Source organism: Camarhynchus parvulus, chromosome 5, assembly GCF_901933205.1.
Source record: "Camarhynchus parvulus chromosome 5, STF_HiC, whole genome shotgun sequence".
In the NCBI taxonomy this organism is placed as follows: Eukaryota; Metazoa; Chordata; class Aves; order Passeriformes; family Thraupidae; genus Camarhynchus; species Camarhynchus parvulus.
In genome coordinates, this window is record NC_044575.1 from 11,282,759 (window position 1) to 11,299,180 (window position 16,422).

At 40.9% G+C, this 16,422-nt stretch overlaps 1 protein-coding gene across 6 annotated transcripts in view; it reads right to left on the bottom strand.

Moving 5' to 3' along the window:
* Nucleotides 1–16,422, bottom strand: part of TUB (TUB bipartite transcription factor) — a 144,502-nt gene that overhangs the window by 18,330 nt on the left and 109,750 nt on the right. The window contains exons 4-9 of one of the 6 annotated variants that reach the window (XM_030949068.1): nucleotides 16,059–16,193; nucleotides 7,507–7,674; nucleotides 3,133–3,204; nucleotides 2,103–2,224; nucleotides 1,131–1,322; nucleotides 454–566 (exon numbers count right to left, since the gene is read on the bottom strand). In XM_030949068.1, coding sequence (XP_030804928.1) covers nucleotides 454–566; nucleotides 1,131–1,322; nucleotides 2,103–2,224; nucleotides 3,133–3,204; nucleotides 7,507–7,674; nucleotides 16,059–16,193 — 802 coding nt within the window. Of the gene's footprint in view, nucleotides 1–453; nucleotides 567–1,130; nucleotides 1,323–2,102; nucleotides 2,225–3,132; nucleotides 3,205–7,506; nucleotides 7,675–16,058; nucleotides 16,197–16,422 lie in introns of all 6 variants that reach the window. The other 5 variants (XM_030949067.1, XM_030949071.1, XM_030949070.1 and 2 more) reach the window with 5 other exon arrangements.

Here is a 16,422-nt window from a genome sequence, read left to right on the forward strand (position 1 = left end):
CAGAAAAGGAACACGTGGTTCTGAAATAATTCCACTACCTGCAAATAACTAATTTGGATCTTGAGGAACAGGCAAAACCAAAGGGATTTTCAGACTGTGTAACAGTGCATTCCAAAGTATTTATATCAATAGAGGCTAGACACAATGTACTCATGCACTTCTGAAAATCCCATTAAGATAAGTTGTGCTGGTACACCCTTGAGAATTTGGCCTTTGAGCACTTAAGAGCTTCAGTCCTGCTGACTTTTAATAAAATGTGATCCTGTAAGTACTTGAGACATTTTTGAAAACATGCCTTGGATACTGGAGATCTTTGAGACCATAATCACATGATGTAGTCAAGCCTCTAACTAAGAAGACCTAGTGAATTACAGGCTTCTTAATATCGAATGAACTTTGCATTATATAAAGAAATTATCGTTATTTTTATATCCTAGACTTATCACTGTTTACCTCAGTTTTCCAATAAAACTCTCTCCACCCCGAGACAGGTCAGTTGGGTCTATAGAGATGAGGTAATTAGAGGTTTTACTCTTCTTTCGTTTCCTTCCAGCCAACAGAAACACCTAAGCAATGCAAAAAACCACATTCTAGAATGCTAAAGGGGTTAGCACACACCACTTCCTGCTTTGATATAAGCAAACCATAAGCAATTTTTCTGTCTTCAAGCATCACTAGCAAAGTAGCAGAAGATCTCCTGGGATTTAGCAAAACCAGGAAAAAAAAATCTGGTAAGGGAAAATGACTTCTCAACCACTCATTCCATTATTTATGGTTTAAATAATTAAATCTGATCTATTTTATTAAATGTTTCATTCTAGCTTGCTCTGGTTCTTCCAGCTGAATTGAAAGTAGATGCTTTTCAGGCCACAGAATGCAGAGAGCCCCAACTCCTGGCAATCACATAAAGGTGCCATGCATGGATTATTTAAGGCCAATAATTAGACATATGAAGAGAGGCAGTGGAAGAAAGTTTGGCTTTGGGAAGCCTGTAGGGTCAATCTAGCGAAAGCAAAAATGTATTCAAAATATAAGATTACATTTTCTTTGTAAGACTCCTTCAGTTTTTTATTAGTTTTGTTTCTTAATATTCAGATGCAACTGGTATGCCATTCAAGTTATGTTATGACCTTTTTACCATGCTCCCTTTCCAAGTGGAGGTAATAAGTAGGGTACATCCCTCGGTCCATTCCCTTCTTGTCTCTTGTGATCCTGCACTTGACAGTGACCCCCTGTGGGGCAGGTCTGACAGCAAACTCCTCCAGGTCATCCACATCTATGAGAGGCTCATTTGTGGAAGGACTGGGAGCTGAGGCCGCTTCCTAAAACAACAAGCAAAATTCAGGGCTTTTTAATTTCCATTTACAACAAGGTTATAAGCACAAAGGAACAGCATTTGATGGAAGTTGCACTTTTAAAAAGTCAAACCGAGGGTCATATTGTCTTGCTGGTGTTCTGTGTACAGACCCACCTGGTGGAGCAGAACAGGGTGGCTGCACAGACAGAATGCTGTACAGGGCTTACAGAGCAAACCCTGGCTCACACCCTCCCATCCCACCACACTCCTTCTGTCAGAAAGTCTGGGCTCAAGGATAGGGGTGACCTTTGAAGGAAGGAAGGAAAGAATGGGATAGGGAGCGAGAGTTTAAACTCCAGAGAGATCTAACAAAGATGGGAAGTCAGTGCAGTATATCAAAGAGCAGGACATCATCAACTGGTTTAGCAAGAGCTTGTGATTTAGAATATTTGAACCAGCTAAAGTCTTATTTATGTAGCAGAGAGAACAGGGTGGGAAAATGCCCAGAAAAAGTCAATGGAAACAAAAGATCCTTCTGAGCACCTGCAGGAGGCAGAATGGTAAATATTTACTGTTTCCCTCTCTCTTCATTCAAGTTCAGGCAATATTTGCCATTCTTTTCTCCAAGTCATTATTTTCATTGCTTGCTCTTGCAAAGCCTGAGAGGTATTACAGTAAATCACCTTGGAGAGACTCTAGTGCATATTAAACACAGAACAAGAAGGCCAGGCCTGTCCTGAGTGCAGCCTGAAATCGTGCAGGTCACAGCAGCTTGCACACCCCTTCTTCAGCCCTCTCCCCTTACCTTATTGGATTTCTTGCTCGTGGCAGAACCAGGCCGGGTGTTACTGTTTAACTGTGAAGAACTGGAGCTGTCTTCATCCTCCTCATCTTCTTCCTCATCAAAATTCATGCTACTTGAAATGCCTGAGGAGAAAACAGCACACTTATATGAAACAGTGATAGATTAAAGCTGCCCATACCTGCTGTAAAACACCACTTATCAGGCTGCTGCACCCTGAGGCTCACAGGTGAGTGAGGGGGGCTGTGAGAGTGGTTCACTGTGTGAGGCAGAGCATGAACACATGGGTCAGACAGCAGCTCTCCTGAGAAGTCTAAACATTCAAGTAAAAGAGACAGGAAACATCATGGTTTCCATTCTACAGACAGGATCAAGTTACTTAGTGATACAGGAGCAAATATCTGGTCAAGAACAAAATTCAGATCATCATCCAATCAAGTACTTCAAACACAACATAAAATCATAAAGCTGAAATTGGAACTGAGAGGACAACCTGGCAGAGCCACTTGGAAACATCCACAATTAAAATACAAGCCCTTTCACAGCACACTTTTAGCTGTGTGATCTGCTGAAGAGCACATCCTAGACCAGAAAGAAACATTCACATGAAGGAAATGTTCTCTTAAGTGCATTTTATTTCATGTAAATAATAGTATCAGCCCAGGCCAAAGGAACTGCCTTACAGCACTTGAAAATTTGACTTTAAAGGAATTCAAAACCTCAGACATTTCAAAGGGAAACACAACTTTGAACATCAAATAGGTCTTAGCAGCAAAAAGCATCAATGGTGGGACATTTGCCAGGCCTAGTTTTTCAAAGAGTATCATGCAAATGAAACCACCCCATATCCAAGTTCAAGCTCTCTAAATTCCATATATTACAGGCTATATTCTATCCTTTAAAAAAAAAACAAAAAACATCACTTGGTCCAGAACTCCCATTATGGGTAAGTCCAATGTAGAAGGATAAATGAAATGCAGATTTCCAGAGCCAAGCAGCATGGACATAATTAACTTTTTCCTTCTGTACTCACCAGGAACATGATCCAGGGCGACAAGACTGGATTGGGAGGTGGAAGAGGACCAGGATGTATTTGCATGGGGATCTGGGAAAGGAAAAAATCCAAGGGTTTGATTCTGCAAACCCTTCATTGAGTGAACAAGCGTAACCTGGCAAGAGGACTCCACAAAGGGCTAAAGGCTTCTGGGACAGGGCCGCAAAGCTGCTGCTTGGATTCACAATTTCTGCACTGCACCATCAAATTCACCTTCTACCTGTTTATACCTGCTGTGATCTCCACTTTCAGTACCTTGAATAAAGTGAAAAAGCCCTGGATCACAGAGCTGAGGCTTCAGCAAACACCATTCACGCTGAGCAGTTGTGCCACCAACGCTTCTGTGCGTGATGTGCACGGCATGGTGGGGCTTGGGCCTACTTTGGAACTTTAACAAAACAAAAACCCTCAAACCTGACTGACATAAGTGATACACACAGATTCTATACAATATTGAGTCAGTAACATTGAAAGAAGTATTCAGGTTCATATTCAGATGGCCTAAATTCTACTTCAGTCCCTGTGCCTACTGCGTCCTCATCATCAAAAGACGAATCAGGCTCGCTGAACTGTTTTTCTGGGAGCTCCAGGGTTTTGCATAAAGATTTTATTTTATTGTAGTTTAGACTTCTAAAATATTAACTTGGTCTGTAACAAGCAGACAGGAAACCAAACTGATGTACAGAAATATAAACAGCAGACATAGACTCAGGAATAGTTTTCTTCAGTTCAAATTTTGGAACAGATAAAGAAAAAGACAGCAAAAAAGGCGGTAAAATACTTTTTGCTTTTATTGCTGCTTCCAGTAACTTCAGTGCATGTCCCTTTAGAATATCCAGATGCACACTGGGGAGTGAAACCACCAGAGTAGTAAGAGTGAGGGTATAAAAGTAAACCAGGAGCATAAGCAATGCTGGCATTGCATTCAGCTGCCCTGTGAAAGCTCTCATTATCCACTTCTTCAGCTCCCCCAGTGCTGACATACACCACAGAGCATGACAGCAAAACCTTTCAATAGGACCTGGTTATGCAAGGGAGGCCTGAGTTCACAGGTCAACAGATATTTTCAAAGCCTGTAGAATTCATTCATTATTAATCACACACTCATTAATCACAAGCATTATTTCTTAATAAAGACTATCATGTTCTAGGCTCTATGCATGGGTAATGGACACAGCCCATCTCCTCAGCTGGCAGCTGCACAATAAAGCCATAACTCCTATCCACAGACAGAACTGGTTTATTTCCACACCTGTGCTCACTATTTCACCCCCAATACTTTAGTGAGGAAAATTCTGTGCCAGCCTTAGAAACATCTGCGCTCACAACCTGGCGGGGGGAAATGCTTCAGGGAGTTCCTGTTCTGGAATCCAGAAATGAAATGGATCCCCGCCCTAAATCTCACAACTTCAGGTGGCAAAGAAGAACTAAGACCCAATTGCTCATTCCATGCCCTTTACAGAGGCATATTGGAAACTGATAAGTGTGAGGACTACAAGTTAGTTATTCAGTGTTAAAACTTATGGAAGTCTGACTCTGTCCTAGTGACTCATTTGCCAGGGAGGAACACTACAGATTAACACTTTGGAAATTAAAAGGATGAATATTTCCTACAGGAGGAAAATTATTCTAGGATGGCAATTTCCAACAGATGGAGAAATCAAATAAAACATTTGGCATTTTCTTGCAAGTGGCATATTCTTTTCACACTCGGTAGCCTATAACCTCTTGTCTTGTTACAGAACTTGACTCACTGGGGAAGGAGAGACACGTGCTAAGAGAAGTTTCTCTCCACCAGGTTAGCGCCAAAGAGCAGAACAGGCACAAACTAGGGCCATGCAATTCCAATGGGATTCAGCTTTTGTCATGAGACCAGTTAGCATTTCACAGAATCACAGAATAAGCTGAGTTGGAAAAGAACCCTCAGGATCACGGAGTCCAACTCCTGGCCCTGCACAGGACACCCCAAGAGTCACACCATGTGTCCCAGAAAACTGTCCAAATGCTTCTGGAACTATGTTGGGCTTGGTGCTGTGAGCACTGCCCTGGGGAGCTGTTCCAGTGCCCAAGCATCCTCTGGGTGAAAAACATTTTCCTAATATCCAACCCAAACCTCCTATGACACAACTTCAGGCCATTCCCTCAGGTCCTGTCACTGTCACCACAGAGAAGAGATCAGTACTTGCCCCTCTTCTTCCCCTCACGAGGATGTTGAAGCCCACAATGAGGTCTCTCCTCAGTGTCCTCTTCTCACAGCTGAACAGACCACGTGCCCTCAGCCACTCCCCATGCAGCTTCCCCTCCAGACATTCACCATCCTCATGGCCTCCTCTGGACACTCTCTGACAGTTTAATGGTTTTTCTATGCTGTGGCACCCAAAATTGCCTCTAGAACTCGAGGTGAGGCCATCCCAGCTCAGAGCAGAGTGAGAAATCCCCTCCCTTGCCTGGCTGTGATGCTGTGCCTGATGGTCCCAGGACACAGCTGTGCCTCCTGACTGCCAGGGCACTGCTGGCTCCTGTTCAACTTGTCATGGACAAGGGCCCCCAAGTCCCTTTCTGCAGTGCCTTATCTTTGTGCTCTTCTCCTTCTGCTCCTATTCCATGCAAGAGAAGCCCTGATGGGAGACAGCAACTCTGAAGGCCTGATGGGAGACAGCAACTCTAAACACTTTTCAGGTGACATGCCAGTAAGGACATGCCACAAGCAGTGAAGTGGCAGTGGGAAGCCGCATGAAGAGCTTTATCTCTGCATAAAGTATCACATTAATGGTGTGATACTCAAAACTTTCTCAAAACAAGCATCCTCTACTGGTATTAAGCAGCAAACAATACACACATAATAAAAATAATTTACAGAGGTGCTGCTGGCATTATTTTAATATCTGTCTTCGTGTCTCACCCAGCATAGCTCTGCTATTAATAAAAACTAATAAACCTCAGTATTCCCATTTAAATAAAAGTGTCCCCCTTGCCTCAACTTGAAACACACTGGTGGTTCACTCTTAGCAGTGTCTGTTCTGAGCAGGATTATTCAGACCTGGTAAAAAAGATTGTATCATCTATTTGAGAATATACAGAAGCAATGCAAACCAAAAAATTTCCCCTCTCTACTTCTATTAAAAATAAACACAAATTTAGGGAGAATAAAAATATATGATAAGCTGGCAAAAAAACATCAAAACCAGAAGTGCCCCCCAGAGTAAAAATCTGAGTGCTGTGACCTAATTTACAAAGTCTGTGGGTACTCTTTAAGTCAATCAGTTTTAGTTTAGTAATGTGCCTGATGATTAAATATTCTGAGCCATGGTCTAAGGCAACACAATCACCACACAGATCAGAACTTGTTAGTCATGCCCAACACCCCTGCAACTCAAATGCCCAGGAAATAGCACACTTGGAGAAAATCTGCCCATTTCAGTTGGAGCTGCTCACATCTGCAGGGTAACGTCCCAGAAAAAATGAATCCTAGTGAGAACTGCTCTGCAGACAAGAGGCAGCATTTAGGTATGAATAGTCCATTCTACACGAGTCAAGTCTGCACTTACATTTTGCTCTTTATACACAAAGAGGTTATTCTTAAAGCATCAGAGCACTCTTGGCTTGAGCCATCTTTGCTTCAAAAGCTGTACACTGAAGAAGAACAACTCCAAAGCAAATGTCTTCAGAAAAGGCTTTGTGAGAGTTTGGGGATTTTTATTTTTTCCTTCCTACGGTTCGTGTCTAAGGGGAGATAACAGTGCAGGAAGGAAGAGGCAGATGCATGAATGTGTGCATACACAGTCTATCTCCCAAAGCATGCATGCCTCTGGAAAAAGAAAAAGAAATTCCAGAACATTTGAGGACTCTGCGTGGGAAATGCTGCAGAATGTGGTGTACTTTTCACCTCTGCAACCCTGAACTGACACTACAAAAACATGAACAATGTGTAACTGACTGCACCACTAAAATGAATATTCTAGTTTGAATGTTGCTATTTCATGCTGGTTTTTAACCATCAAGTAAGCGATTTCCAGAGTTGTACAGTATAAAACTGTGAACAGATGGATGTCAGCATTGGCATCTGCCTGATACCTTAATAATGGCACTGCACTGCAGATGGGGAAGTCATCCCTGAGAGCCTGCAGAGCTCTTGTTCCTTGGGACAAGAGAGAGTTTCATTGTTTTATATTTTTTTTAGGTTTGGGGTCTTGCATTGTTTTAGGAAACAGAACAGAATCTAACAGGCTCTGAGGAGAACACACCCAGAATTAACAAACTGTGCTTAGGCTAGGGCTGGCAGTGAGAATAGAAAATTGAGTCAATGTCCATCAAGCAAGCAGTGAGAACATGAAGGAAGCTTTAGCTACTTACCTTTCTTCTGCATTGCTGTTCTAAGATCTTGCTTGCTTTGCTGTTGTTGGCCAGTAGCCACTTTGTCACCATCATCTTCATCATGGCTAGACTGTCCAACAGTGAGAATCTGCACTTGACTTCCTATCTTCTGAACATCATCTTGAAAAGCAGCTGGGCCATCAATCCCTGTGAGACGGCAGCAAAAGCCTTAGTTGTCTTTGTGTCAAGAAGTTACTGCAGAGAGAATTACTCACTCACAAAACCAGCAGCTTTTCTAGGAGTCACAGATTGGATGTTCACATTCAATAACATTTCTATACTTAAACAAGACTAAGCTAGCCTCCAAGGCAAACATTTTACTTCCCACATGCTGACTGGAGAATCTCCAGGAGAGGATTAGGATTTCACTGGTGCCCTCCTCACCCTAAAGCACACCTGCCCCATGCACCAGAAACACTGAAAACTAAGTAGAAAAGAAACACATTGGAGAAAACTGACAAAGAAAACAGATAAAATTTTAATAAGGGCACACAAGTGATCCAGAAGCAGATGAACCTGAGTCCTGGGTTATGCCATATCCCCATATAAACACCACTTGCTGTCATGAAATACTTTAAAGCTTCAAAAACCTGGAAAATTCACAAGTAGATCTGGCAGTGTATCCAACAGAGGGACAGCATGTTAACAAGCCTAAATATACCTTTTGAGTTAGGAAAATTGCCATACAGTTAATACATCAGAACAAAACTATAAGGAAGATATTACATATTCCCTGGAGCCTTCATCCTCTTGAGATGCTTAAATCCCAACCAGGCACCAGGTCCTGAGCAACCTGCTGTGAGCAGGGATGGGGGACTGGACAGTGCCCAGAGGCACCTCCAGCCTCCCATGCTGTGATCCTGTGGCTCCTGACCACAGCCAGAAAGAAACTATTTACCTCCTTATGGCTGCAAATCACCTCCAAAGAGAGAAAAAGAAAATAACAGGGGGGTTGCTCTTACCACAAGCCAACTTCATTTTGTTTCTTCAGGACAGCGAGGTAAAACATCAGACTGCAAATGTACTTCAGCTCTTAGTCAAGACACAGAGCTGGAATATGTTACTAAATCAGCTATATAATCAGCTATATAAAAATGCACTTCTGTATCTATAAAAATGGTAATATTTTCATGATATAGATATTTTAATTTCATAGATATAATAAATAGCATGAGCTGTATACTGCTGCTGTTGTGAAATTTTTGTTAATAAGCAAGCTACATTGTGGAGAGTCAGCAAGCACAACAAAAAGCTAATTCAGTAAAGGAATATGGTGCTTCTCACACCAAACAGAGCTGAATAAACCCTGTGAGAAGGAGCTGCAGGGATTGGGATTTTTTTTGGACTGTGATCTGTAGCAGAAGTCTCCAAGAATACCATTTCATCCTGCTTTGCCAGCAGCTGTCAACTTGCACTAAAAGACAGCTGGATTATACATTTAGCACGCTTAACTGTACTTTGCAATATCTGCTGTCACTGCCACTGCAATACGAAGCATAAGTGGGAAGAAGAGTGGTTCATATCCTCAGGAACAGCACTGGCTGTGCAACCACCCAACAGTCTGACAGAGATGCAGTCTGACACTGCAGAGGTGTTAAACCCACAGAGTTCAAGACCACAAGGAGTTATTGCTTCATCTGCATTACACAGACCATGGCAATTTCTGCACCAACCCTGCAAATTCTGATTTACTTGCAGCAAAGCTAACAACAACGACTAACAGCAAATAAATAATCTGTCCATCCAACCTTGAAGGGCTAGATAAAGTCCATGGAAATGTCTCTGTGACCTTGCCAGGATGACAATTTCAGAAGCAGCTCTGCATGATACAGAATGAACAGTATAATCCTGTGTGCTGCAGGTATAATATGGCAGTGAAAGAACTGCATTTTCCTTAAAATTATCCTAGGAGAAGCACCACTGCAAAGGTGCTCTAGAACAGACAGGTAGCTGCTCAGATCCTCTGTGGTATTTTTAACAGCTTTACAATATTAACTATTATCATTAGAGTTGCTGCCTCAAGATAGGTTCTTACCTCAATACTCTGAATTTCAAAAGTGTTAAGCATCCATGGGTTTAACAAGATGCCTCATGCATATCATACCTAGCCCCTTATTAAGCACTGGATGATACAAACCTAATTTTGAGAGCCCTTTTGAGAAGGAACAAAACACCTTAATTATTCCTCTTCAAAGCAGACACTGATCTGCAGCAAATGAAATGCCTTCAGCAGCACTGGAGATTGCACTGAGGCTGCTTTTTCCCCAATGCCTGCAGAACATCTGCACTCGCATCCCATGCTGTCAGGAACATCATGTATTATTAGGAGTCAGGACAAAGGCTGCACTGGCAGGCTACAGTTTTAGAGAAGAAAAATCAATTTCAGTGTTCTGAAGAGTGCATCACTGGTAGAGTGTGTTATTAAGCATTAGGAATGGTTCCACTGGTGAGCACATTTAAGGGAATGAAATATGTAGCAAGACAGAGAGGATTAAAAAAAAAAGGGAAAAACCAGCCTCTGCTGCATTAGAACACTGTAGATGCAAATGCAGCTTTAGCTAGTTAATACTTGTGTGTGTGCATAATCTTTGTAGCTACACATGCATGTGTAAAATGGGATTAAATGCAGGCATACATACACATTTTTCTATACCACGAGGTATAAATGCATCTTTGTAAGCCATAGCTCAACAGGCAGCTTTGCCACCACCTACCAAATGTCTGAAAACATCTGAAAATACTTCCAAGCATGTGTTACCATGATATTCAAGGGGCATCTCTCCCTCTCTCTGCCTCACTGACTCCTTTTCATCCACTCCCTAGAAGATTGGTTCTCTGTGTGATAAAACAAACCACTCATCTCTAGTTTCTGTGCTTAAGGTCATGGCCAAAAGAGGCAAAGAAGCTGAGTGGGTTGTGCCAAAAGAGTTTTTATTGCTGTGGTCAGCATTTTTTACAGTGCTTGCCAAAAATCAGGTAGAGAAAAAGTCTGACAAAGATGACTTTGAATACCTGCTAAGAAAAAAGGGGAATTTTTTAGAGGCAAATGTGAAGGAGGGCAGAGAGGGAAGAAGATTGGAACTATCCTTTGAATACCAGCCCCTTCAGAAAAGGCCTTTTAGCACACTTTAGCATGATCATGTCTCAGATGAAAACCAGAGCTGCCAGAAATGAAAACAAAGCAATACTGGGGGAAAAAGAAAAGCATCAGTAAAAGAGCATTGCTGGCATATATAGCCCGCAAACTACTATTCATCAATGCCTGTATTCTCTTAGACCTAAATCTTCTAGACAATATTTATAAATAGGCAGCACCAATCTGTTTAAAAGCTGGTAATCTAAATTCCTGGATGGCAAAAAAGATTATGTATCAGGAAAGGAACATAGTCTAGAAAACAAGTAATTCTGTCCCTGCTTTACAAATGCAGAGCTGCAGGACAGGGAAGTTCTTGTTCTCGTTTCATAGAGAGTTTAAGGCACAAGTTTGATGGATGAAGCTGGGCACACTGCTCACAGATTAATAATATGATTAATAATATGATCTGCCCTTTGCAGATCAGACCTGGAGAATTGACCAAGGTCAGGCAGGAGGCCTCTGGAAGAGAACACACATTTCCTGAGCTCAGTTACTGCTCTGACAAAGGAGTCACATCCACGTCGATAACACCCAAGGCTGTGGGTGCAAATGCTGTTCAAGACCTCTGCAGAGCAGCTCTCCCTCCAACTGGGGGATGGCAGCACAGCCCTTCACAGGATGCCTGCTCTGAGGTCAAGGACAGGGAACCCCAGGGAGATCTGACACCACAACAAATAGTTTCCATCCTTTAGAGAACCTGGCTTAAAGCAAACCCTGCTGTCAATATTTTCTAAGCCCTTCCCATTATACTCCTGTTCTCCTAGGGGCTGTGCATCCACTGATAGGGGTTCAAGCAACTGCAAAATTACAAAGGGATTTGTTTAGAGGGAAAGGGAGCAAAAAGAATTTTTTTTTTAAAAGTATGTCTAGAGGTGATTTAGTCCAAACCTCCACTGGACTATTGCTAGCAGCAGATCAGGACAATGAAAGCAAGTACTTTGAGCACTAAGCTCTATACTTACTTTGATGCAATCTAAAACAGTAAATAGGAACTATACGTTCATAAATCTTTACCCTTAGGAGGTCAAAATTACTTCTTCACAATCAAATTCATGTGTTGCCAAAGCACAGCCTGAAAGGTTTGTCAGATCTAGAAATTACAGGAACTCACTTGTTGTTCCTCCTACCCTTTTTATTTAGTGCCCAGGGAAGCTGAGATAAATCTACTTTACATGAACTTCCCTCCCCCCATCAGAAAGTAAGTGCTACAGTGAGAAATGATGCTCCTTCCCAACAACTGCTGCTGCTTTCTGAGCCAGCCAGTGTTAATGTAGCTGCTTGTTACATAGGAAAAGGGGACAGGATGCACAAATCAAAACACTCAGACAGGCGTGAAAGAGAGAGAGAGGAAACATGGAAGAAGCCAACCAAATCAAAACATGGAATAGCCACCCTGGCAGGAAAAGCTCTGTGTGTCAGAGCTGCTCCTCGGCTTCCTGGCTCACAGAAAGTCAGCAGGAAATACATAATGTACCACTTACATTTAAGGTAAAATTGCTGTGAAATTATTGTTTATTTTGATATTTTAAACATATCCAGGTTCTGATTTCACTGACAAGAAAGAATCTTCATTTAAGTTGTCCATGGAATTTCAGACTAGAATCTCCTAGAATTTTCCTAGAATATACTTACATAGTCTAAGTGCAAGAGTTTTGGGAAGAAAAACCAAACCCAAGCAACCGCCAATAACTTTTCACAGAATGATTCCTGAATTTTCATATCAGATTTCACTTTGTATTGACTCCTGGCTTCTCATGCTTTTCTGGGTTTTTTTAAAGTTCCATTTTTTCTTCCTGATTTGCCCCATTCACTGCATACAGCCAAAAAAATCCACTTTATCCTGTATATTTATTAACTTCTTTGTAAACTTTTCCAAACAAAGTAATGACACCACTATGTACCTGTAATACTTTAATGAATCTCCTTTTTTTAAAGGACTCATCAAGACCTTTGATAGCTAAACATGCTCTGGTTTTGTAATTTATGTAGGGTGCATACTTTTCATAGGTTCCTGCTGCAAACATTTTCACTAATTTGCATGATTTTTCTGTTGAACCACCCAGTGATGCTGTACACTGGGTTCACTGTTATCCTGAATCACCCCAATCTGCCACAAATCAAACCAGAATTTGATCCATCATCTCCATTTGAAACACAACCATTTTACATATGCATTTGTTACATCTAGGATTTTTTTTCCAATACTGAATATTTTGCCAAGCAATAAACTGTGAGACTGAAGCTTTCAGAAATACCAGTTTAATGAGCTAAGCTACTACAAAATGTCATCAATTTACTGCAGTTCCAGGCTCTGTCCCACAAAAATTATGGTTCTTTTTAAAAATAGGCACAGTGCACACTGCATACTGCCATTAAGAAATACCAGTAATAATCACAGATTTAGAAAAAATTGCTGAATACCATGTTACCCATCAGAGAATTACAAAGTGCACTGACATGAGTAGTTAGCTACATTCCTTTTCCTCTGCCAGTGTAACCTCATTAAACCTGATATTTCTCTCACGTTTGTCTTCAGCACATTGTTCTGATCACAGCTTCATCACTCTTCAAGCCACTTAAAAAAGCATTACACATCTAAAACCAGAGTGCACTCATTACACTACAGCTTCAACAGCTACTCATGTATAATTCAACAATTTTTGCTCTGAATTAGCTTCTTATTCATAGGATCTGGTCTAAGTGTTCTTTTTTCCTTAAAACACAAAGAGCGGGGCAATGCTTAGAAAGGGAAGGTCCACTATAGCTAAACACTAACAAAAACCTTTAAAATGCTATTTTAGCATGTTAAGTGCACTTACCCCTCAGCATTCATCCTGCTCATTTACAGGACATACAAAGGTTACACTCAGAGTGGAGACAAACCTGAAGCGATTGCAAAGCTAAAAGCAGAACGTAAAATTTCCCAAGATTTGCTCTAATTACCAATGAACTTCCCCCAACAAAATCCCTCGTGCTAAAACATGCCACAAATCCACTTCCCCTTCATCCATTTTTTATAGTTAGATCTGAAGTTATTAGCAAATCCATTCAATGGTGTTATAAAAAAACTTTCCTTAATACTCACATCTATTTTTCAAAGTAACTGAAAATTAATACAAGTTTTACTACAGGGTTCTGTTACCACTTGCATTTTCTTCATTCCTAAATTCAAAATTAGCTATGTCTGTAGTGGATTTATCAGCAAAATCCCTCTGGAATTTTAAGGATGCATTTGGTTTTACTTTTACATCCAATAAAAAAATATTTTGCACCTTTGATAAGGATGGAAGACTGGAAATCCAGTCATAATCCTCCCAAGTTTACAACACTGTCAAAGGTAAACCAGATATTATTATTCCAACAGTGAAATTATACATGAATGAACAGCTAAATCCCAGTGTACAGAAAAAGTAGATGAGCTGGATGAAGGGCTGTGTGTATGCTCTGAATGTACTTTGACTGGCTTTTATTTGCTTCTAATCATCAACATGAACTTCAGGAGAGAAAATACTCAGCATTTTCTTTGCTATAATTGCCATATAATTGATGAATAACACCTCCACTCTCTGAAAACTGGAACTGATGGGCAAATGCTGAAGGCCAGGGAAAAGCTCCCACAGCAGAGCAGGATGAGCAGTAAGAATTGCAGCACAGGCTGAGGTTTCTTGGGCTCAAAAGATTAGTTCCCAACACATGGAGCAGTGTCAGCATGCCAAAGTTCTCAGTCTCCACAAAGTGACTTCACTTTCACGGACACAACTTGCTTTTATTAACATAGGCTAACGTTTACCTGCTTGGGGGACACTTCAGAAGATGAGTAAAATTATAACTGGCATGTGACAAAAATACTAGGTGTTACCTGCTGTGGGGTAATAAAAGAACTGCGTAGCACAGTATCTTCAGTTCTGAACACAGTACAGACACAGACATGTCAGAAGAGGCATTATATGAGATAAAACAGAGCCTCAAGGCTATGCCATAACCATGACTTAAATATTGGCTCACATAATGCTCCCTTTCAGGTTTTCTTTTAAACCAGCAAAAGAATTTTTACTCTTCAGCAAGATGTACCTCAAAATAAAACTTGGCATTTGTATTACCACGCTGGAATGTCATTACTTTTTACATTAAACTGGCAAACGTTCACTTTCTGTTCATTTATTTTGCCAATAATTTTTACACTGAGTTAATTTTACCTCTGACACATAGCATCTTTTCTCAACTATATGAACAGCCTTTAGCTCAGGGCCAGGCTCTAAAGCCTGTGTAACCTAGAGCTTGCCTTGCAGCCAGAAGAACTACAGAGAGATCTTGTAGATTCAGATCTCAAGAATTAAGCTACAATACGCAAAGGATTTGACTCAGGTAGGCTCAAGTCCTGCAAAATCCCTACAGGTAAGCCCCAATACATTGACCTCAATAATTAACCTTATTAGTCATTGCTATCTTTAAAGAGACTTGTCAAGGATATACACTACCTTCTCACTGAAGCAACAGTGGAGAAACTGTTGGACATGCACAAGACATGAATACAGCACAGCCCAGGCAGGACAGTGTTACAGTGGCCTTATTCAAGAACTGCAATTTATTGGAAAATTATTTCATTTCATTAGTCATTCAGCCCCACATAAAAAGTAACTGTATGTAGTACAACAGCCTCTCTTTTTCTGAGTGTACACATATATATATATATAAATTTAAATACCAGTAAAGTAGTTCATTACTTCTTGCACCTAGCTCAGACTGTAAATCTAAGAGTGGCAATGTCATTTCTACCTACCCTTTTGTCATTACCAATAGTGTATCTTTTTCGTCTACCTCACCATGCACAAAGTCATTGAAGAAAATTTTTCACACTAACATCTCCCATTTGTCAGCCAGGTGGGACAAAGTAACACTGAAGTAATGACTTGAAAAATCCCTTTGAGGATGTTATGTCAGTTTTGTTGAATTGATTTTCAAAATGTCCCCTTAACCTCTAATTTGTATAGTTTAAACCTCACTCAAGAGTCTGGACAGAAGCAGCTGCAATTTAAGGCTGCTTCTCTAAACAAGATTAGTTTCAGATAATCTAAAAAAGCACACTCTTATAAGATCATTCTCTTCTTTTTACCATTGTAGGAAAACACCATCATCTTTCCTTCAGAACTTTCTTCCTCCTCTGCAATTTGAACACTCTCCTCTGCAAAAGACTCCATTTACAAATTTTTTTACTCCAAGGCTGTACGTGCCCAGACACGACCAAGTCACATACACTTTCCAACCTCAGAAAAATTTCAGGAAATTACTTTTAGACAGTTTTCAGATTTTCAAATAAATTATACAAAAAACAATAGAGAGAATGGACAGCAAAATAAAGAATTTAACATCTGACATGCAGCTGCATGCAGCTAACCTTTGTGCTTCCCTTTTTTCTCCTTTCTGGTGCTGCTACTCTGACAGCTCGCAGCTGCTGCCTTGGTTTTTTTAGTTGGTTTCGGAGCTTGGGCGTCCACTACCACCTTTACATCTTCCTGTTCAGCCTCCTGCACTGCTTCAGAGATTCAGCGTACCCCACCAAAAAAGAAAATAAACAGAGAGAGAAGAGAGAAACAGAGAGACGAGAGAATGAATTGAGAACTTTGCAAAGGCATAAAAGAGAAAGCAAACATAGCAGAGTTTGGTATTTCAGGCAATTCGTGCAGTCAGGAGAGCCAAGTAAACCAGAATTTGCAAAGCTGGAGTAAAAATCTGGAAGTGTTAGGTTAGCTGAGATATAT